General features: G+C 47.8%; 8 protein-coding genes across 8 annotated transcripts; 2 read left to right on the top strand and 6 right to left on the bottom strand.

Annotated features, from left to right (window-relative positions):
• Positions 1–829: 829 nt before the first annotated feature.
• Positions 830–2838, bottom strand: F4807DRAFT_454789 (alpha/beta-hydrolase; the record flags this gene model as incomplete). Its single annotated transcript, XM_048000629.1, has 5 exons — positions 830–1895; positions 1991–2306; positions 2361–2458; positions 2506–2637; positions 2693–2838. 5 exons carry the CDS (start codon positions 2836–2838, stop codon positions 830–832), a joined length of 1758 nt encoding a protein of 585 aa, XP_047848798.1.
• A 1060-nt stretch (positions 2839–3898) lies between these two features.
• On the bottom strand, positions 3899–5892 carry F4807DRAFT_448210 (MFS general substrate transporter). The gene is made up of 4 exons (XM_047999919.1): positions 5534–5892; positions 5263–5475; positions 5146–5213; positions 3899–5062 (listed from the first exon to the last, which is right to left on the bottom strand). Exons 1-4 carry the CDS (start codon positions 5774–5776, stop codon positions 4057–4059), a joined length of 1530 nt encoding a protein of 509 aa, XP_047848797.1. The 5' UTR covers positions 5777–5892; the 3' UTR covers positions 3899–4056.
• Positions 5893–7033: 1141 nt separating this feature from the next.
• Positions 7034–9411, top strand: F4807DRAFT_448208 (uncharacterized protein). Its single transcript, XM_047999918.1, has 7 exons — positions 7034–7430; positions 7486–7832; positions 7896–8005; positions 8057–8325; positions 8393–8804; positions 8858–9069; positions 9126–9411. Exons 1-7 carry the CDS (start codon positions 7251–7253, stop codon positions 9228–9230), a joined length of 1635 nt encoding a protein of 544 aa, XP_047848796.1. The 5' UTR covers positions 7034–7250; the 3' UTR covers positions 9231–9411.
• A 432-nt stretch (positions 9412–9843) lies between these two features.
• F4807DRAFT_454786 (3-alpha--hydroxysteroid dehydrogenase) lies at positions 9844–10837 on the bottom strand (the record flags this gene model as incomplete). The annotated part of the gene is made up of 3 exons (XM_048000628.1): positions 9844–10039; positions 10187–10466; positions 10549–10837. 3 exons carry the CDS (start codon positions 10835–10837, stop codon positions 9844–9846), a joined length of 765 nt encoding a protein of 254 aa, XP_047848795.1.
• A 1060-nt stretch (positions 10838–11897) lies between these two features.
• Positions 11898–13342, bottom strand: F4807DRAFT_472364 (uncharacterized protein; the record flags this gene model as incomplete). The annotated part of the gene is made up of 2 exons (XM_048003006.1): positions 11898–12870; positions 12953–13342. 2 exons carry the CDS (start codon positions 13340–13342, stop codon positions 12376–12378), a joined length of 885 nt encoding a protein of 294 aa, XP_047848794.1. The 3' UTR covers positions 11898–12375.
• A 533-nt stretch (positions 13343–13875) lies between these two features.
• On the bottom strand, positions 13876–14297 carry F4807DRAFT_448191 (putative TOM core complex subunit Tom6). The gene is made up of 2 exons (XM_047999917.1): positions 14068–14297; positions 13876–14006 (listed from the first exon to the last, which is right to left on the bottom strand). The coding sequence occupies exons 1-2, from the start codon at positions 14182–14184 to the stop codon at positions 13953–13955; spliced, it is 171 nt and encodes a 56-aa protein (XP_047848793.1). The 5' UTR covers positions 14185–14297; the 3' UTR covers positions 13876–13952.
• Positions 14298–14484: 187 nt separating this feature from the next.
• F4807DRAFT_355321 (uncharacterized protein) lies at positions 14485–16109 on the top strand. The gene is made up of 2 exons (XM_047995506.1): positions 14485–14937; positions 15002–16109. Exons 1-2 carry the CDS (start codon positions 14613–14615, stop codon positions 15946–15948), a joined length of 1272 nt encoding a protein of 423 aa, XP_047848792.1. The 5' UTR covers positions 14485–14612; the 3' UTR covers positions 15949–16109.
• A 1324-nt stretch (positions 16110–17433) lies between these two features.
• F4807DRAFT_454784 (uncharacterized protein) lies at positions 17434–20057 on the bottom strand (the record flags this gene model as incomplete). Its single annotated transcript, XM_048000627.1, has 5 exons — positions 17434–17598; positions 17648–17911; positions 17965–19300; positions 19365–19525; positions 19578–20057. 5 exons carry the CDS (start codon positions 20055–20057, stop codon positions 17434–17436), a joined length of 2406 nt encoding a protein of 801 aa, XP_047848791.1.
• Positions 20058–21605: the final 1548 nt, after the last annotated feature.

The raw sequence follows: 21605 nt of genomic DNA, 5'->3' as shown, positions 1-21605 counted from the left end.
TACTGCGTACGCCCTGAACATTCTATCTTGCATCACACCAATTCCTTATCAAAGCTGGGTCTAACCCCCAGCATTTATTTACGATTCGGTAAGCAAGCTCGGTCTGGCAGCCTGACTACTATGTACCTGGGAACTTATCTAATCTGTTCGGAGAAAAGCGATGCTTGATATAATATTTAAAGCCAAGAGATTCAATCGGACTGGACAGTAGTACGTAGGTCATATTCGACCTGATATCTCGACTCGATATCTGAGTGCTCGGATTGTCAAATCCGTAGTGTTAAGTTGGAATTCTAGTGTGTCTTAATAACATGCAATTAAGTCTATTAATACAGTTATCGATCATCTATCCACCTGCCTAATATGGATATATGCTTATCTCGAGGTTACGAAAGTAACGTATTTTCTTGTTTTATCGTCAGCGAACATTATCTATTTTACATAATACATTTCAATTTCTATATGATATAACATCATATCACTTATCCTAGTGGAAGATCAACTAGTATCTCTAGAGAAGTTACGCGCGTCGAGCGGCTTCTCCATTCCGAAAGAAACTAGACTTGATAAGTTGTCGTCCCAAATATTGATGTTAAAGGATGTAGGCAATTATGCATCATGCCTCAAACAAGATTAGTGTGATATAGAAGACAACCCCTTTTCTTATATCCTGTATGTTGTTTTATCTATCATGACATCGAGGCAATGAATTACGGATATTATAGTTAGATGGCTGGGTCAATTATACCTAAGATCGTCTTAATTACCTAATTAATGGAATATTCGTCGAGTGGTACATAATTAAGCAACCTTCAGAAACTGGGAGCTATCACGCCATGATCCAAGGTCCTAGATCTGCCCATAATCGACACCTTTCGCCTCTTCCGCCCTCCCAAGAACTACCTTCGACCACCTTAAATATTGCTTCTAAGGGCTGCGATGAGGTACTATTACCAGGCACATAGCTAATGACCTGGACCGACGTTCCATCAAGATTAAAAGTCGTTGAGGTTGGTACACCGCCGGTCATGTTCAAATTCACCATCCAGTCGTGGCCTGGCTCCCCTTTCCATTCCGGCCATTTTCCATCACTAACTGCCGTGATATTTCCATGATGTAGGGCACGTGTCTGCGACTTACTGAGCGCCGGGTCTCCCCTCACTATGAAGTTGCCCCAGATCTGTTGAATGGCGGTACGGAACACCTCATCCATTCCTGTGCCCATAACATCTATATCCGAGCGTAACGCCGTTTGGTCGAGACCGTGTTGCCCAGGTGGAACGGAGAATTGGTAATGCCATGCTTTTCCATCTTGTTTCCTCGCGTAGCCGTCGGCTAGCCAATACGAGGGGCAAATGAAGGTCGTCTCCGCGTAGAGGTTCGTAGCTGCTTGTTGCCAGCCAGAGGCCCATCCCGAATTCGTCATAGAGTATGGCGGATGCTCGCCGTCGGAGTTGACTAGTATACTTGAGCTATTCTCCGGAACGAAGTAGACGGTAAGGATGCTGGTAATGTTTTCCTCGCTTAATAGCGGATAATTACCGAAGAGAAACCCTCTAAATCGATCCTCGTTGTCGATACCCTGAGGAATAAAGCCTGGAGCTTCATTTGGGTTGTTGGATGATAGAATGCGGATACCATTGAGTTCTCCGTCATTTAGTAATTGGCTAGATGGACGTCCTCGCAGAAGTTTCCCGTCTGTCACAGGAATGAACGCCCATTGGCCATAAAGTCCTGTCGTGCTGATATAGTCACTAGCTTCTTGAAGTTCGATAGTGTCTGCCTCAGTCAAACATTGAAAGACAGATCCGTCAGGTTTGCTATCGTCTGGCAGGCAACCCGCAGCTTCTGCAAAACGGTAATAATAGTTGGTTGGCATCGTGCTATTGTACTCCCTAAGATATCGATTAACGATATCCAACCGAATGCGAAAAGTTGAACTTACCACTGCGTAGGCAAATAGGGGCTTGAGGCAATAAGGCCGTTGAACAAAGTAGTATTGTCAACGCCACCATCTGCCATACCAAGCAGCGCAACGCTACCACCTCCAGCTGATTGCCCGGCTATAGTCACTTGTGTCGGATCGCCGCCAAAGAGGTGGATGTATTTTTGAACCCACTGCAGCGCAAATTGCATATCGTGGATTCCCGCGTTGGGTACCCCCGACTCGGCAAGCTCAGCAGATGATAGAAAGCCAAAGGCGCCTAACCGGTATTGGATAGTCACAATGATATACGTATTCTCATTTGTATGCATCTGTGGTGACGGCTCGAACGCGCCGCTCGATACCCCGTATCCACCACCGTCTGAGTTGCGCTACTTAGAACCCGAACTCGGAATAAGGATATAGATGAACTTACGAATCCAGACTAGAACCGGTAGCATGGTCTTATTTGCGGGTGCCAGGACGTTCAGGAATAGGCAATCTTCAGAGCCCGATGGAACTGGTGTCATTTGTCTTCTTTGATTAGAATATTTGGTAGACAAAAATACTGCTAAACACACCTCGGCGCGCACCCAGACTGTGGACATCGTGATGCATATTCAATAGCGGGAATCACCTGGCTACGATTTTGTGCCGGTGGTTGCGGTAATTGCCATCTTAACTTCCCGATGGGAGGAGCAGCATATCTTATCCTAGACAATGATCAGAATAATAATCTTGGTTGTTTCAAAGTTTCATTGGTCATACCCTTTGTAGATATTCAGATCGTATGTAGTATTGTAGTACCCCTGATACAAGGCATAGTCAAGGTCGACAACTGGTGCGAGAAAGTCTTGGGTCAGGCACAAATGTGGAAACAATGCTAAAGGCATAAAAAGAGCCCTTAGGAGCATTTTGAAGCAAAAATCCTCTCAGGCTTGCTGCTGTAAAATAACAAGTACACTACAGTTGGGATAGAAAGTGACACTTTGTGAAACGAATTCAAATTGCCGGGTCACCAAAAGTGCTGCACTAAATTTTATAAACTTACTGGTCCACGGAGTATAACATAGAAGGTTTTGTTTAAGAGATAAAAGATGATAACCTTGAAAACATGACACCAGCTAAACTATAAATATATGACAGGAGGCATGCTCAAGAAGTTACACAACAGCTATGATAGCTATCAAGCATGACTTGCTAAGACAGGCGTTTTCAAGTCAAAGCAGAACATCACCCAATCATAGGTTACATGGTTGACTATAGGCCCGTGACTTGGGTTGCGCATAATGAAAATTCAAGAGGACTAAAGGGGTCTTTATCCCCACTTCGCATTTCACTTCTTCTCTACGGCGTCCGAGCCTTAACAAAGGCATTCGGACAATATTTAAAGACCTGGAACTGCTGCTTACTGCTAGCATCCCTAAGATCCAACGTAAGAAAGTTAAACAGAAAATCCAACAAGTCTCTCGACTCAACACGCAACAAAATCAGTCACAACTTAGATAATACAATGAATTCAGCAATCAACGCAGTTGATACCCCCAAGTTGCAATGGACTTCAGCGCAGGACGGTGGTCGGATTGACTGGGGAAGCTGTATGGTGATGTGAGAAGATCAGTGGCATGAAGGGGGTGGCTGAGAAGGAATCATTTCACATGACCGCAGGAATAGTAATTAGGGGTTACTCCGAAGTCGAACAGTTAACTGTCACGCACGACATTGGTTACAGTCGCCGCAATAAGGGGTTTGCTCTCAGGTACTTACCTAGTTAAACATATATTTAGGGTGGATACCAATACCCAGCAGTGACCCTATCCCTCTTGAATGGATTCAATGCACTAGTGGGAAATTCTTGTTTCTTCTTTTTATCAAGTATTATATGTGATCTTTGTGATAGCTTGAATGAAGTCACTGCTTAGGTTTTCTAAGTAGCTTAGAGCAATAAAAACTTAAAAGGCGGGAGATTCCATGTAAGAAATTAGACAATCTTGATTCATTATTAGGTCGAGCTATCATAAGTGTCTAGATAAATAAGTTGTAAGAAATTCTAAAGTTAGCTCGTATCTTTTTACACTACTTAGAGTGTTAATCACGTAACATGCTTATATAACTCATAGAAAGGACCTGGACTATTTTGATGACGGAGGCCCCTCCGGATGGCTCTCCTCTCTTGGACTATTCGATGAAGAAAGGGCTCTTTCAATATCATTGTTTGCTGGAGGCCTCGTTTCTGTCTTTGGGGAGTCATCTTTCCTTATATTCCAACCTTTAGACCAACCTATCCAGCCAGTCTCTCTTGGCCCCCTAATTATGCCCACAATGATGGCCACGCCGATGAAGGCGATATTAGAAATTCCGCTCCAAACCCAGCCTCCTTGCGCATAGAGTCGATTTCCTACAGCAGTACCCATTATTTGACCCCCGAAGGCGAAAACCATATAGACCGTATTTATTCTATTCCTAGCTTTCGGATCCAGGTTATAAACGTTACTCCGGTTAGCGGTATGCGAAAAATTAGTCCCAGAATCCATCATGATGGCATGGATTATAGGCCCCGCTACCGAGAAGCTTCCGATGAATGTAGATATCACGATACCCACGAATTCGAATGCGAGACCGAGCACAACTGAGAAGAGGAAGACAAATCGGTCAGTGATAAGGCGTGACCAGACTGGTGCAAGAGCGACGACCACAATCCCAATGAAGGCGAAACATCCGATTTCGAGTGAGGAATAATCATACGGCGGCGACGCGAGGAGGAACGTCAGAGTAGTCCAGAAAGAAGTGAACGTGGCGCTTAGAAGAAACCCGATGATACAAGCCTGGGTAAGCAGAGGTTCTGTAACGACCATAACCGCCATTCCCCAGAGAACTTTGAAATAGTTGAGGCCCTTATTCTTCGTGGGATAATCCGGGAGAAAGAAGAAGAGCAGAATTAGCGTCAAGTACTGGGCTCCAAATGCTAACCAGTAGATGTTTCTCCAAGATGTGTAATTGGCCACTATGCCTGATAGCACCCTGGCAATCAGCAGGCCAAGTGCTAACCCCGATACAACGACAGAGAGCGAACTAGCGCGGCGGTGAGCCGGTGCTAAGTCGCCGACGAGCGGCAGCATGAGTTGCGGTGTTACCGTTCTGTGGTATCATTAGACATAGAAAAGGAGACGGAACTAGTTATCATAGACAACTTAGTAAAGGGGCTAAAGGCGAATACGCACCCAACTCCACAAAGGAATGACAAACTGATGAAGACTTCGAAACTTTTCGTGAGACACAATCCAATCCACTGTTTGACATTAACTTCATGCGAAATATTGGAATGATTGATCACATACAGCGGTCGCCGTGGCCCATATGAGGAATAAGATGAAAGGTCGCCGAGGTACCATGTCTGCTAGGGGGCATAGGAAAAGTAGGCCAACAGCATATCCAGCCTGAGACAGAGTTGCAATGTCGGATGCCCGTTCGTAGCTGACATGGAACTCCTCGGCCAAGACATTCAGGATAGGTTGAGCATAGTAAAGATTCGCAACAGTAAATGTCCCACTCTGCCGCAAGTTAGCTCAGGTGTAATGGAGAAATGGGTACTATTGGCTGTGACCATACAAAGGCGAGTAGAATGTTCATCGACAAGGTGAAACTAGGCGGGTTCTCCGGATCATAACGACAGCGTTGCGGCATCCAACTCAACACCGTCGTTATCTTGGCCAGCCAGCTGGTCTCTTTCGGATCTTCAGGAGTTATCACCGATGTATCGACGTTTCCTTGACCCGTCGTAGAAAGGTCTTCTGTTTCTGGGCCAACGGCCGGCTTCTCGGTTTGGTCTTCATCCCCTTTATTCACAGCCATAATCACTATCCAGTCCGTCGCTCAGATTTCTCTGATCAAGATAGCTGTGGCAGCTACGCGACTGGGGAAATCCGATTTTGCTTTCTTATGTCCGACGATTAAGGTTGACGTGTGGTCTAATCTCGCTGACAAAGATCAGTCTCCAAGACAAAGAGAATTCCAGGTATGTAGAATAGTTAAACAGATTAAGTCTACACGCCCGCGAGAACTTACTTATATCGTATCTGGTGTTACTCCCATATAGTTTCGCCGGTTACCGGATGAATGCTGCGGCCTTCGGCTCTTGTAGATTTAGCTACCGAAATATGCATTGCATGTCTACTATACGGCTTACTACTGCAGGCGCCCCGTACCCGTCCTCTAGTACAAACAGTCGAGAGTGTCGCGCAATTTCATAATTGAGTATCGTCATGATGTTTATTAGACCGTCTCTTTAAATGTCTATGTCATTCGGTGAATTCTCTTCCTAGCATGACATCCTTGATCCCAATCGGGCTTATCGCAACTTGTATAATATCAGAGCGTCAATGTCTCAGTTACGAGAATTTCTTGGCTTCGCGCCCCTTACGTATACCCCTCCATGAAAGAGATCGTGAGGTGAGCTGGGGTTAGGGTTGGGGTTGCCGACAATAGCTGTGTAGATACACGCACGCGGGGCAACGAAAGGATAAGATGAATTGGATTATATATGGAAAAGCTATCTCTACTTCGTTGCAGGCAGATCCCAACGTTATCAAAGAATGACCCGTAGATATCCCGGAGATCATAACGTTAAAGCAAAGCTCTCGGTCTCGTCGCTTCATCGGATACCAAATAAGGAAAGCACGTCGGACGCAGGTTAGTAGCCCGATAATCATCCTAACTTCGCTTATGTAACTCCGCAAAAGTAATGCATACTACGTACAGCAGCAATTAGCAACATGAGTAACAATATACCGTCCTAGTCTAGTGACCTCAATTGTGGTGTTTCTTTTCATCACTCTTCAACTTATAAGAAGGCAAGTCGAAGTGTCGCGGCATGATGTTTTCTACGAAAGGACTTAGTTTCTATTCGCATTCCACTGCGTTTCCCCATATTTTGATTGGATATTCCCGATTATCTCTCTTATCAGTGTCACAAATGGAGGCGGGGTGATTACATATCGAGTAATCGGGACACTGCCGATGCGATTACCCACAGAGGGGCAAACTATCGGGCAGGTTTCGGCGGCTCGAGTTTAGCAAGTGCTATCAGCTCTACCGCTAAATAGCAGAGGGGCCGAAGCGGAAGCCATTGCCATTGGACAAGGAAATCCATGTAACATGTTTGTAAGTCTAGTAGTGTACATGTAAGACCCCGGTAGCCGTTGGTAAGTAACTGCAGCTGCTATGCGCAGTCAAGCAACCTTAGAAACCTTTTCGGACTTCCATCGCAATCCCTTCTTCCTTCATTTTCTCACGTTTTCAACCAAATCGTTGAATTCGTTACCCAGTCATGGCAGCCGATGAGACAAGTCCGTTACTCCAAAATGGTCAAGATGGACGAAATGGAGCCACTACTCCGAAGTCAACCAAGGTCACTAAGACCGCCGATGCCGTCATATTCGGGCCCGCCAATCGTATCCTCCTTGCCGGCTTCTTGATGGCTTTCACTCTTGGCATTACCCAAGTCCCGGTAAGCCTCCAACATCCAATTGAGTCCATATCACGGCGCTAATTGGGTGATCAAGATCATCTATGTCTTCCGTCTTATGGAATGCGATATTTTCTACAGTCATAATCCTCCACTTGAAGGCCTAGGAGATCGTTGCCATAACCGCCAGATCACGGCGGGAACAGCTCAGCAGGTTTCTATTCTAGGAATGTCAACTTCATTCAGCGGAGTTTTCAACCTATTCGTATGTGGTTATTTCATCAAGATCTGGGGACCTCGGTGGGCCTTCGTTTCGCAAACCGCCTTGTTAGGATTGAGAGTTTCGACGCAAGTTCTTGGTGTGACAATTGGTGGCCGGAAGGGTGAGATCATCTTTCAGGCATGCCAAGCCATTGGTATAATAGGGGGTCCACGTGGTTATCAGTAAGTCACTACCGCTCCCCCATAGTCTTGTCCCAATAATACTTACTGACTTGATTGATGAAGGCTAGTTCTCAATACTGCGGTCAGTGAATTGGTCGCGCCTAAGGACCGTACGGCCGTCTTTGGACGCTTACAGGGATCGATCATGTTAGGGACTGCATTTGGATTCCTTCGTATGTCTGTTTAATGCCTAATATTTCAGCACTCGACTAACAATTTTACAGTTGGAGGTGTTCTTGGCGATGTCTATAATATCAGACGTCCTTTTGAGACGGCATTTTTCTTATATGTCGCTTGTACGATATACGGGGCAATCTTCTTGCCGAATGGCGGCAATGGTAAACCCCAGACCCAAAAACAGAGCGCTCGGGGCATCAGCGCTTTCTTCGCGCCTATTAAAATCATCGTTCCTCATAAATACCGCCTAGAGTCGGGAAAGATCGTCAACAATTACAGTTTGATCTTTCTCGCCCTAGGAATATTCCTCGGTGTAGTAAGTGACAGTTCCCAGTAACCCTATTATCAACATCCCCTCGAACTAGCTTCTCACTATAATTCAGTTTGCTTCCGGGTACGCCCCTATTCTTTTACAGATGTACGGCACATCCGAATTCAATTTCGGCACGACCGAGAACGGTTATCTCATGTTCGGAAACTCGGCCATCCGTGGTATTTTTCTGCTGCTCATGTTTCCCAAAATTATATCTTCCGGCAGAATATGGTTTAACGGCAAGCCGGCACATGCGGAACACGGGGAGTCGGAACAGGAATGCCATATTCCTGTTAACCCAGAAGACTTCGAAGCCGTCGAGGGCGGGGAAGTTCCACAAGAACCGGTCCAAGCACCCGATCCGGATGAAGAGGATTCTGGAACAGGTTTTGATCTTTTCTTCGTTAGATGGAGTCTCGTAGTTGACTCCATGGTGACTTTCTTCGCTGGGTTTTCTACGGATGGATGGCAGGTATACTTAGGTAAGATATCCCGAAATTCTAGCCTTTTAACCGCTATTGATTGACATCCATAGCTGGTTTTCTATTGCCATTCGCTTCAGGATCAGCGCCGGCTGCGAAGGGAGTCATGACCGAATTGTGTCCACCGGACAAACGACAGGACGCAATTAGTGCCATCACTTTGGTAGAAAGCACGGCTAGTTTGTTAACCCAGGGACTGTTCGGCATGATCTTTGCCGCTTTTACTGAAGCCGGAACACCAAGCTTAACATTTTTCTGCAACGCAGTATGTCAACAGTCCTCTCCGTACAGTTTTATATTTGCTAATGTAGGTAAAACCAGGGATTTGCTGTGTTTGGCTTCATTATTCTATTCCTGGCATACCTGCCGCCACCCAACAGCAAGAGAATCGACGATGATGACTCGGAAACCGAGGTTGAAAACTAACCTCGCCGCCAAAATAAAGAATTATCAAAGAGAGGAGAAGGGGAACTCAAAAGGTAGCTTAAAATTAACGGGAAAGCATGCATATTGGCGCAGAGCAAAAGTAACTTCAATCATCCATAACGAATCCATCTCAAAGACCATAGATAATAGACGAAATTGCGAACTTGGAATACTAGCATGAATTTGGAAATTCCAATCCCTTTTCTTAACATGACGCGATTGCCCCTTCTTACAACACCAAACTGATCACCACCTCGTCACGATGTGGTATCTAAAGGGTTATGTATGTAACCTCGGGACGTATATTAGGTATAGCTGGTAGACTTGTCTCCCCATTACTAAACGCTCCCATCCATATTTAGACATATGCAACGTTAGTCATTAGCTGCATGATAGGAACTCTATCTATCTACCTACCTACCTAGTCAAGCTTCTTACAGTGTATCGACCTTTTGTGCTGATCGCACTAATCGCTAGAAAAGCACATAATCATATCCGACATAACATCGTACACACACCTGGCTTCAACAAGGCCTCATTAAACACCGCCCGCGCCCGCTCCCTTATCCCATTCGAGGATCCTAAGGTGGCTCTTCCCTTTACTTTGACCTCATCAACCACAATACCCACCATCGACCGGGAACGCCGTCCGCGTGAGGAACTTGCTCTCGTCGCACAGCAGGTACCCGACCATGGAAGCGACCTCGTCCGGCGTCACGTACCGCTTGAACAGCTGCGGGAAGTCCTCGACGCGGAGGTCGCCGGTCTGGTCGCGCAGCTGGTGCCACATGGGCGTGTCCGAGATGGCTCTGGTGCGAGGTTAGTTATGTAAGTCGTCGGACTTTATCGGCAGGAGAAGGAGAAGGAGAAAAAAACAAATTTCAAGGACAGGGTCAGGCCGACTCTGGGGTTTCACGATCGAACGGTGGATAGATTGGGGAGGATGGGATACTCACGGACACACGACATTAACGCGGACGCCGCGGTGGGCGGACTGGGCAGCGGCGACCTTGGTCAGGCCCACGACGCCGTGTTTCGAAGCGGCGTAGGCCGGGTAGAAGGGCGAGCCGCGCAGGCCGGCGACGCTCGACATGTTGACGATGCTGCCGTCGTCGGCGATGGCGCGCAGCTGGTACTTGAGGCACGTGAACAGCCCCGTCAGGTTCACGTCGATCACGCTCTTCCACTCCTCGAGGCTGAGGTCTGTTATGGGACCCGCGTCTTTGCCTATGATACCTGTTTTCGGATTGTTAATACCGATATACGTAGGAGAGGGGGGGTAAGGGAGAAATAGGGTAACTATGAGAAGCTCACTTACCGGCATTGTTAACGCAGCCGTTGACCCGCCCGAACTTCTCCTTCGTCGCGGCGACCCACTCCTCCACGCTCTTCGGATCCGTGATGTCCACGGCCCACGTCAGGATCTGGACGTCGGGATACAGCGCTTTGATGCGCTCCGCCGCCTCGTCGAGTTTGTCTTTCTGCAGATCTGCGAGGGAGAGGATCGCGCCTCGCGCGGCGACGTACTTGGAGATTACCTCGCCGAGGCCCTGGGCCGCTCCCGTCACGAGGACGACTTTATCTTTCAAGGGTTTTGGATCTGCCATCCTTGGTGGAGTGGAAGAAGGTTTATACTATATAGAGAATTCGTCGACAGTCTCTATCCAAGTCGGAGGGGATGGCCGTTGGTGTAACTATGTGCTATGTGCGTACCTGTGGACGCCTTATATGTGGATGGTGCTACCCACCTCCATGTTTCGTTTAAATTCGAACCGAACTGTTGGGGTAGGTATTGCACGGTCCCTCTACCGGGGAGCGTTAATCGTAGTAGTGGTCCTATTCCCTGTGACACCGATGGCGCGTGGCAAGCGCGCTGTTTAGAGGTTGGACGTAAGGGCATAGCTCATGCACCTCGTACATTATGGCTCTTTCGGGAGCAGGGATAGATCAGACCAGCCGTCGAGCTCGAACCCTGCGAGCCCATGCACGAAGCACGTGTCATTTGGCAGGCATTGCGGGAGCGGTCAGTCTATTATCGAGACCGACGGGGGAAGTCTTTGCTCAGGGGGTCAGGGGGGATCTTCATTGAGCTATGGTAGATCTTGGAAAAAAAGGAATCAGAAATGAAAGGCGGACCGTTTCTGGGGGTGTGTGTAAGAGATGCGGCTCTGATCCAGAAAAGGAAGAGGGTGGAAACGCAAATGCGAATCACCCTGTCACGCTATGCGGCTTTGCTGATTGCTTCAGTAATCACCGCAACCGTTGGTGCACGTTTTATTTATGTAAGCCCCCTGACCCGAGGACCCGTCCGTACATATATTCGGGTTCGGGCCGGCGAAGCTATGTACTTTCTGAACTTAGCTGATATGCAAAAACTTCTAGTTGAAGCTCTAGTTGAATCCTTTCGTGTATAATGTCACATATCGCTATGCTGTTGTAGCGGTGAAGCGCCCGAGCCCCTAGCCTGCCCAACCAATTAGGGCTGACCAAGCTCGATGTTACTGTGCAGGGTAACAGCATATGATGGTATATAGTGGTAACTATACCTACGTCAAATCCAGGGAGTAAGATGAAAAGTGCTGGGGTCTTTAGACGGGCGTATTAAACCCCTTTACCACTATATCCAAGACAACTCCATTAGCGCCTCCAACCCGAATTCCCGGGAATAGGACAAAAATACCTACTCATATTTATTTCCCTATAGATAGTAGACTTCAGTGAAAATACCATTGGTCGAGATTCTCCGTATACACCTTGAGCTTGATTGAATAACTTGGAAATATTATCTCATATTACCCATTATAAGAATAATAATGACCTTGTGTGCCCCAGGGGGGGTGCGTAAGTATGTTCTGGATAGGATTCGGGTATGTATCTAGTTAGCTCAGAGTTCACAGTACTCTAGGAGAAAGCTGATTGAATGAGAAGATGAGATTTCATGTCTCCCCTTTTCAGGACTGGCCTTAGGATGAATGTCAAAATCGCTATTCCATAACAATGAATAACTATCCAAGCCGCTTCATAACCAAAACAAACGGTATCTGATATGCGTACTTGTCATCGGCTGCTCAGCTGTACCAGGTAGCCATGCGTGTAATTAGTAATCTTTTCGCCGGTAAATCACCTCTTGAAGCCTCTCTTCTCCTTAGACCTCGTAACCATTTTTCAACAGTATCCGGCCTATCTTCTCGGCAGCCTGCCGGGCGATGTTGTTCGGGCCGCTCAGCAGATAGTTGGTCTCTATATCCACAACGTCAATCATCGATTCCTCGAGCCGTCGTTTCCAGTACCGCCAGCGGTGAACCGTCAACCAACCCCGTAGGCGGCTCCCGCCAAACGTCCGAATTACGTGTTCCTCATACAAACTTCCGGGCCGCACAAGTCTCGTAATGACCCATCTCTTATTCGAATTTTGTTTAAATAACCGGAAGCCGAAGTTCATGACCCACCAGTGGACGGCGTCGAGGGTTAATAGGAGACGACTGGCATCTCTGTATCTACGCTCTAATGCATCGACCATGGCGCGTACGAAGAATTCCGGCTTTCTGAGTACCCCATAGTGATATAAGGTGGATGCGAAGACATGAAATTGGAAGTTATAGTTTATCGACTCATATGGACGAACAGGTGTTGGCGTTGGCTGAAAAGAAGCATTGCCATGTAAGTTTGACGGAACCGTGTGTGTGGTAGTACTACTTACAATATGTATACATAAGGCCAACCATAAGATCACGTCGACCGAACGGTCGTACAGTGCCGAGCGTTGGATCTCGAACTTTGGTGTCGACAGCTAATCGAAGTAGAAGAGGAATAGGGTCCAAAGCAGTTGGGTTCGGGGTATCATTTGGCGCAAATATCATATTGAGGATGATGTTTTGGAATAGAATGTATTGCATGGAGAATTGATGCCTACTTCGTTTTCGAAACCACGTCATAAGCGTCAAGAATTCGACCACATAATCATTCTTCACATCTTGGTCCGATAAAATGTCCCCTATGAGAAATAATAAGGAGAAGCACGCGCGAATTTGACCCTCCTTGATACATTCCGTAGCTGCTGCCTCCGCGAAGAAATCAACGGGTTCAGGGATATATTCATAATAGTTCGGCATGTTGGCTGGGGATAACTTGTCTAAGTTGGTAGAGAATAAAGAGGATAAAAAACTAGAAAACAGGACATGGACATGGGCATATTCGTTGAAGATGATAAAGTGATAATGGACCTACCTAGGTAATCACAGAAACTCGATCTTTCTTCAAGACTGATGTTACTCCTGCTAAATTCGTGGGGTTCTTGTAATGAATCGACGAATCGACCCGAAATAGCATCCATACGCAACTAGGTAGGTAAGTAACCACCAGCTTCGTCTAGTTCCCGATTGGAACATTCGCATCACTGAATCATTCTTGATGATCGTCGGCTTGTAGTAAGAGCATGGGGATTTATTCGTCGTATAATACGTCAAGAGGTGGCTGTTCCTCCGGACCTGTCTTCATAACGACCCACCGATAACCGATCAGATGCAACTCGATGCAACTCGATGCAATCCATGTGTTCCATTTACCAACCCATCACCCTATGGTACATTGGCACTTCTAGCCTTGTATAGTACACCGTCTGCGACGCAATGTTTTGTCATATTCTCTGTCGAACGTGGATCTCATACCCTGATCGAAAGGTTAATGCTCTATAAGAGTGCCTCTGTTGGATGCGTAGATATCTTACGGTGGGAGAAGGTACTCGCTCCAAGGACTAGCTAGAAAAGCTACCGCAGCCTATACGTATCGTTTATTGAGTGAGACTAGCAATATGGAGCGATGGCCTAGGAAGACATACACCAAATATTGCTACGCTCCGCACGACGGATGCGTTCTCGGGAGAGGTGATGGTCTCATAGGTAGAGCTAAGGAATCCCTTGTTGGAGCGTCCTCCACCGACTCTCTTTGGCGGCATGATTGTGAGTTGTTCGTAAGCTCTGTTTGCTGTGTTTCGTTCAGAAAATGAGAATGGTGGGGGTTTGAATCGATATCCGAATTGTCTATTATCAGAGCACAAGAAAAAAAAAAGATCTGGGGAAGATTCAAGGCTGAATAAAGCCCGGAAAGCTCGAGCCACTCTGAGTGGGGATTGTGGGACCAACCCGATGCTTTGTGCGCATGTGCCCCGGTTCTGTGGGGCGATTTGTGGCGTGCGCAACTGACAGGTCAATGGCGTCACAAGGCTGAGCTGAAGGCAATCACCTAAGCTTAAGTACCTAGAGCTTGTGGTCCCCTTCTTTCCTTTCCTCTTTTATCTATACGAAATACCAAACAATCCACACGTCCTCATGCACAACCATTTCAGTTTACAATCTACCTTTTTCATCAATTCAATACTCGAGAATGGTTGAAACACCAAGATTTGCCAACGCTGGTGGGTTTCTTCCGGACGGCGTTACCTCCTTACCCTCGCCAGCTCCTAGTACTGCGTCGAGTCGGGCAGCTGCGCGTCTACCGCACCCGCGATCGAAGCCGCTCGTGCGAGGCTCGAAGAAGGAAGACTATGCCAGGAATTACGTCTCCGACCGGTTAATGCACATCTCGCGCCGATATGTGAAGAAGCACGGCATTCCTGACCCTGCCGACGAGGTGACCGGATACGAGAGCATGGACGAAGTATGCAAGGACCTTGAGGAGGTCGTCGACGTGCTCTGGTTCTCCGGGACCCGTACGTTGTGTTCCTATATGATGATACACGGGAAAAGAAAAGCGACAACTGACTAGATCCCCAGCTAGCCTGCAGATACCATACCTTTTAAACGTCGCGCTCGCCTTTAATACCTATCTACCATCCTTCCTGCCATCGCCGCGCCCTACATTCAGTCTTCTTAAAAAGCTAGATCACTGTTTTGCAAGCCTTATTATCGGCCGCGACCTCAAGTCGGGAGACCCACTTCCAGGATTCCAAGGCAACGGGATAGGATTCACAAGAACAGATATGGTGCGCTGCAAGAGCCTAACCGACGAAACCCGCATGCTGGTCTCCATGATTATGAGTGACGAGCCGGACGTGGAGAAATTTGCAGACGATGACGGCGATGGAATAGCGCAATCCCCTGTAAGGCGAAATGTTAGCGTGTCGCTTTCTACAGGGTTCATACAAACTCCTGTTCTGGATGAGAACTCCGACGACGGTGATGCCAGGGTAAAATCTGAGGATATCATGGACTTTGACGACGAATCAGACTTGGAGGACAAGGACCAGTTGGATCATACTGCTGCTAAACGGAAATTTAAAGATATAAGTGACGAGGGGCTCGAGGAATTTAGACGGATTAAAATCAAAGAAGAGGACTCAGATATTCAACTCGACGACGCGGCGCCAGGAAACCGGAGTCCAGTCCCGGAAGTAGACGGATTCGTACCAAGACGTCCTGGAGAGAAGTTTCATTTCATATTAGACGACGACGACGACGACGACGACGATGAAATAGAGGATGAAGCGCCGCCAAAGATTAATGGCAGTACTCCGGATACTACCGCCGCCGCCGTCCCTACTCCATCAACCACACAAATAGCCCCCTACACGGAGCATGACATAGGTGACCCGGATGGACAGGTCGACGAGGAAGATGAGGACGGAGAAGACGAAGAATTACGGTTGAACGTAGGGAAACTATACGAAAAGACTCTGATACAGCTAGGCAAGTCCTTAGGCGAGTCTATAATAGATGGATAGCGTCATATTTGTATAAGAGCGGCTCTTTGCCTACGAATACTCCTATTTTAAAAAATAGAAGCTTACTTCCAGTAACAAGACCGGAATAGAGTCAGAAGAAGTGCACCATATGCTAATACTACTGTATTGTACTGTAACTTAAGTTATCCCCTACTCTACCCATATTGGTAGTTTATACGTGTTATAACGTGTAAGGAGTGTCGATTGTGTAATTCAGGGGATAAATGAATTTATAGTATAAGACTGCCAGTTGGCACGTAAAATCTGACCTATATTCACATTATTGTAGTTAAAAGGCTCGTAGTCGGACATTAGGCCCGGCTAGCCTGTCCGTCCCACGACATGTCGGTTCGGCCTGGCAACAGCGTAAAAATCAGACACCTCGTAAAAGCATAGCACATTAGAACTCAATGCATATTCTTTGTGAAAAAACTCGCGAGCAAGCGAATGCCTTTTAAGGAGATGGATAAATACGCGTGAACAATAGCAACTTTCGGCTCTATTGAATACACAAGAGATGACACGATAACCTCGCTGCACCGAATCCCACCCTCTCTCTCTCTCGACTCTCTCGACTCTCTCAGGGGAAGAAAAAAGAAAATAGACAGATTCCCGAACTTTCGCCACCCCCAACGCGCGCCACACCATTTTTCGGTTCCGGAAATCACCACGCAGCTCAAATGTGTTTTTTTCGCCATGACGAGAAAAGCCTTCTAAGCAGGTCGATCCATTGAATCACCTATGTGTCCGTCCTGCTCGTCGTCCGTAAACTCGAGTGGCCTCCTTTAACAAAGCTTTAAGGGGGAAAGGGACCAGCAAAACAAAAGGTAACGCCGAAATTGCTGCTAAGAGAATGATGGACCTCGTCGAACAACTCAAATGCGTACCCTATTAAAGGCAATCTTGCCTCAACCTCAAGTCGCTAGCCAATAAAAAAAAAGAACCCTTCGGATCTCCACTGTACATAAATTCAATCCGTGTTATATGGATCGAATTACCACTTCGCTTCACTAATGTCAACCAATGTAAGGACAACGACGAACCAAGCGAGTCCAGTGACTGAGAGAGTAGCGCGTAGTCTGCAAAAAAACAAAAAAAAAAAAAGGAGAGAAAATATTTCAGCAGGATCAACCTTAACACCGACAGCAGAAAGACCCCGGTTGGCACCAGAGGTGTGACACCCGATAAGTCGAGGTAGGGATATGTGATGTGAGTGGTACGAAAGGGCTAAAGAACAGGATGAGGTACGAGGTTAATCTAAGAGGATAATTTCAACAGGCTTTTAAGAGTATTCGTGTTTCGTGTCTGGTCTGCTGAAGCGTGACAACCGTCAGAGACCAATTTCCGGTCCAGATGCGAGTTTAAAAAAATAAAATAAATAAACCCAGCCGATAAAACGCCAATACATGCCCCGGTTAACCCGAATATGGAGATGATGCAAGAAGATTGGTATCACTCTGGATAGAGCGAATCGGAGTTGAAATCCTACTCCGCTCCGATTTCGCCGGCTCCCTCCATTCCGAACGCCGCCGCATTGAAGTCGAAAGACCCGGGGTCTGCCTCGTTATCATGCAGGAACGAGTCGAAGTCGAAGTCTTGAAGCACATCGCCCGTCTGCATAGGGTCCGCAAAAGACATACTGCTGAAGTCCTGTTTGAGGATTAGTACAGATCCCCCAAACCCTGGGAAGATGACTTACCATTGCGCCGCCATTGTCCATGCCAAATGAGTTTATCTGCCCGGCGTCGGGATGTGTTTGTGGTGCCGCAACCGGTGCCGGAGCAGGTGGAGGAGCAGATACGGGAGCGCTTGCTGCAGGCTGGGCAGCACCCACATTCTGGCCATTCTTGTTGAAGTTCGTGGTATTCACAGGAGTGACAGGCGTAGGAGGCTCAGGTTCCTGAGCGGCTTCCGAAGCAGGGGTTGCCCCCGTGGTCTGGTTGGCCTTTTTCTGTGCGGTGGCCTGTATAGTGAATTAGCTTTAATCATCAACACTCGTAAATAATGAATACATACCTTGGCCTTCGCAGTCTTAGTATCCTTCTTTTTATTTACGGTCTTGTTAGACTGCTGAGGAGTGGGGGGGGCTGCAGTGTTCTGCTGCGGTGATGAAGTTTGTGGGCGACCCGCGGCAGCGTTGTTGGCTGGCGCAGGAGCCGACGGTGGTGGCATAGCTCTCTGCTGCGGCGTTCCCTGTACCTGAGCTGGGGGCCCTTGAGGGCCTCCTTGGGGTCCCATCGCGTTCCCATTCGGCCCTTGCCATTGCATTGGAGGACCGCCTTGAGCACCTTGTTGTTGCCTCATTAACTGAGGATTCATTTGGCCATTGAAGGGCTGGTTCGGGTGAGAACTCGGGGGCCGCATGCCTCCATTCATCTGCGCAGCGGCGACCATATTCCCGTCCATCCCATTGATGCCCTTGAAGAAGTGAGGCTGCATGTTCGGATCCATGCCATTAGGTATAAAGCCCATGGGGTTGGGCGATCCCCTAGATTGCGCGCCTTCCGCCATAGGTGAGGGAATACCGGTGGGGTTCATCTGAGGAGTGCGGCCCTTCATCTGCTGTTCGGCGGGATTAGGGGAAGCTCCTGTCCGTGCACCCTGAGGTGAGGTGTCCTGGAAGGGTTGGCCGTTAGGTCCAGGACCACCGGGACCGGCGCCGTCTCCACGAGGCATGCCACCCATACTATCTTGCTCCTGTCTTGCCATCATGAGCCGTTTCTTGTTCTGCTGTTCTAATAGCATCAGCTGCATCTGATAATCTTGAAGGGCGTGGTTGCTACCGCCCGCCCCTTGAGCACCGTTAGGGCCGGCCCTCATCCCGCCGGGACCACCCATCTCGCTAGCATTGTAGAACGCGCCAATCTGGCTACCATCGGGACCTTGCTGCAACATAGGCGAACCTTGGCCCTGGGGACCAGCTGGGTTAGGCATCTGTTTGTTAGGCATCTGCTGGCCGTGGTGCTGCTGTAAATTTTGCGCGTAGGTCTGGATCGACTTGGCCTGGGTATTCGCGGGTTGGGTCTGGAAGTTCTGGAACTGCTGAGGGGACAGATTAGCTGGGTCGATGCCGTTTGTTGAAAGCATATGCTGAGCAATGGCAGCACTTCTGGGTCCGTTGCCTACTTGTTGTCCTGGCATTCCTTGCTGTGGTCGTTGTCCATTAGGCATCATGCCTCCCTGCTGGGGATTGAACGGTCCTGATCCATCTAGACGTGGTCTTTTGCTCGGTGACGGTGCGTTCTCGGCCGAACCGGGAGAACCTGGACGATTTTGATTGCCATCCATGTTCGACCCGTCGCGTTGCATCTGGTTCTGCTTTGCTTGTTGCATCATGTGAAGTGCTTGCGGACTGTGGTGCGATAGATTAGTGATTGAGCAATGGTATGGTCAGAAAAACATCTAAGAGAGCGTACTTGTTCTGGTTATTCGCCATAGCAGTCCTCGCCAAATTAGGCTGCTTCGCGTTAACCTGCATCCCGTTTGGCATTGCCATCATGCGGTTCTGTCCATATATATCTTGTCGCATTCCCCGTAATATCGCCTGCTGTTCATTTTGTCTGTGTCGGTTTTGTTGCTGATGTTGTCAGTCTCATTCACATGCGGGAATCATTGTACGGGACACCTACTTGGGTATGTTGGACATAGGCACTGACAGGAGCACTTATCCCAGGCTTATTGCGCTGAGCCATCAGCATGTCCCAAAATAAGCAAAACCACTCGTACAGAAAGCAGTTATCGGCACCCTGTGGAACGTTGGGTGGAGGTAAGTCGGGAGGTCGCTTCGCGTCTATGTCATCTTTGCTATCAGTGTCCATGGGATCGTCGCCAACACCGTTACCTAGTATGTTTCCGTTCTCGTCACGACGACGACCAGGGCTGTCCTTAATGACGTTGAGGGTTTGCTCGCTTTTAAGCATGGCACGCGCGCAATCGTACATGCCTTCGCGAAGAAAGTAGTCGTATATGTATGTGTTTAGAACTGTCCGGTTATTCCCTTGACTTTGAACTTGTTGCGCGGCCAGGGTACTGTTCATCATGGGTGTAGGACCGCCGACGGGGCCACCGGCCATAGGCATATTAGCCATGTTTACGTTAACGTTATTCATGGTGAGATGACGGACAGACGGAGTCTGTCACGATCAGCGTCGTTCAATCACGGCGATGGATTGCTTCCGGATGAAAGCGCATGCGTATCGTCGCGACAATCTTATAAATTCGTCGGTACTGGGTCGGTCAACTGTTCTCGGGCGCCTTTTGTTGGTAAGCGACGGAGAAAGCTGCCTGACGAGAAGAGCGTTCGGACCTAATGACAGCGAGATGCGCGTACTTCTAATAATCGATTGAATGGTCCGGCACGAGATATTTAGATGGTGTATACCGGGAAGGGCGATCCTTCTATGCCAGAACCCGCCTGTTTTGGTAGGGAGTAATATTGATTAGGCAAGAGCGTGAATCCTCCGACAATATGCAAAAGGAGTGAGAGAGGATGCGACCAAGTAACGCGGGTACGGAAAGTAGTTTCTCGGATATACAACGACCAGAAAAAGTGTCAAACGAGGCCGATAAAATAAAGATATTTGATATAGAAGTGCGCGAGTGACGTGTTAGGTCAGCAAGCGAGAAAAATGGACGAGATGAGAAAAAAATGAAGGTGGTGTGTGCTCGGAATTTTACTACGGCGGCGATGGCGAAGATGGGTGAAGAGTTGGTAGTCAGTCGATTTAGGTCGGGTGGAATGGGCGTGGTCAGGTCGTGGCGGTGGTAGGTGCTTGATAATAGTAGCACTTAATGGAGGCTGGTGCCCTTACAGCGAATAAGAAGAGGCGACCGTGGGAGGATGATGACAATTGATGGCCTCGTCTTTTTTTCTTTCCTTTTTTGGTCCCTTCGTTCTTCGTTTCTCAAACAATAAACCCCTCTTCTACCAATTTATTCAACTCGTTCTTCGGAAAATCGAAATAAGTTTCGACCTCTCTTCGAACATAGGTGAGTTAAAGGAATAGAAGTAGAGATTTGTAAGAATTGGCCCTGGTAGGTAATTGTTGGATACGCCTAAGGAATATGTAGATAGGTAGTAGGTAGGTTGGGTTAGGTAAGGTAAGGTAAAAAAGGTACCTAGTCAGGTAAGGTGCCACAGCGGTTTTAGGTAGGTAAATGGTAGATTGGTGGATTACTCCAGGGCTGCAGAATTGAGCGAAGCGTCAAAACTGCACTGTGTGTCCGGCGATGGGGGCAGAGTGCTTTAATCGCCGACGCGCAGCACCTGGGATTAATTCCAGTGCAATTATTCTACCTCTGTCGCCTTCTTCCCGTCTTTCGTCTCGCTGACGATCCGGTAGCTGGTTTTATTTTATTTTATTTTTTTCAACACAAGATCACGGCGCTTCGCGTGTGTAGCAGCGCCCGTCTTCCTTCTCCAATAACTGTGGTCAGAAGCCAATTATTAGGCGAAATCGAAATCGCGCACGGTGGATGCGACCTTGCAGACATTCAAAAGACTAGGCAATTCTATCCAGATATGCATAGGCACGCAAGAAAAGGGGCAGTGGAAAAAAAAAAAGAGGGATGGTTGCCGAATGTCGCGGATAGTAGGGTAGATGGAGAAAGTAAGAAGAAAGTGAAGAATATAATTCTACGGATCTGAGCCGAGACTT

Source organism: Annulohypoxylon truncatum (genome assembly GCF_022578515.1).
Source record: "Annulohypoxylon truncatum strain CBS 140777 unplaced genomic scaffold F4807scaffold_61, whole genome shotgun sequence".
Classification (NCBI taxonomy): Eukaryota; Fungi; Ascomycota; class Sordariomycetes; order Xylariales; family Hypoxylaceae; genus Annulohypoxylon; species Annulohypoxylon truncatum.
Note: the sequence above shows the minus strand (reverse complement) of the source record. Positions and strands in the feature narration are given on the sequence as shown.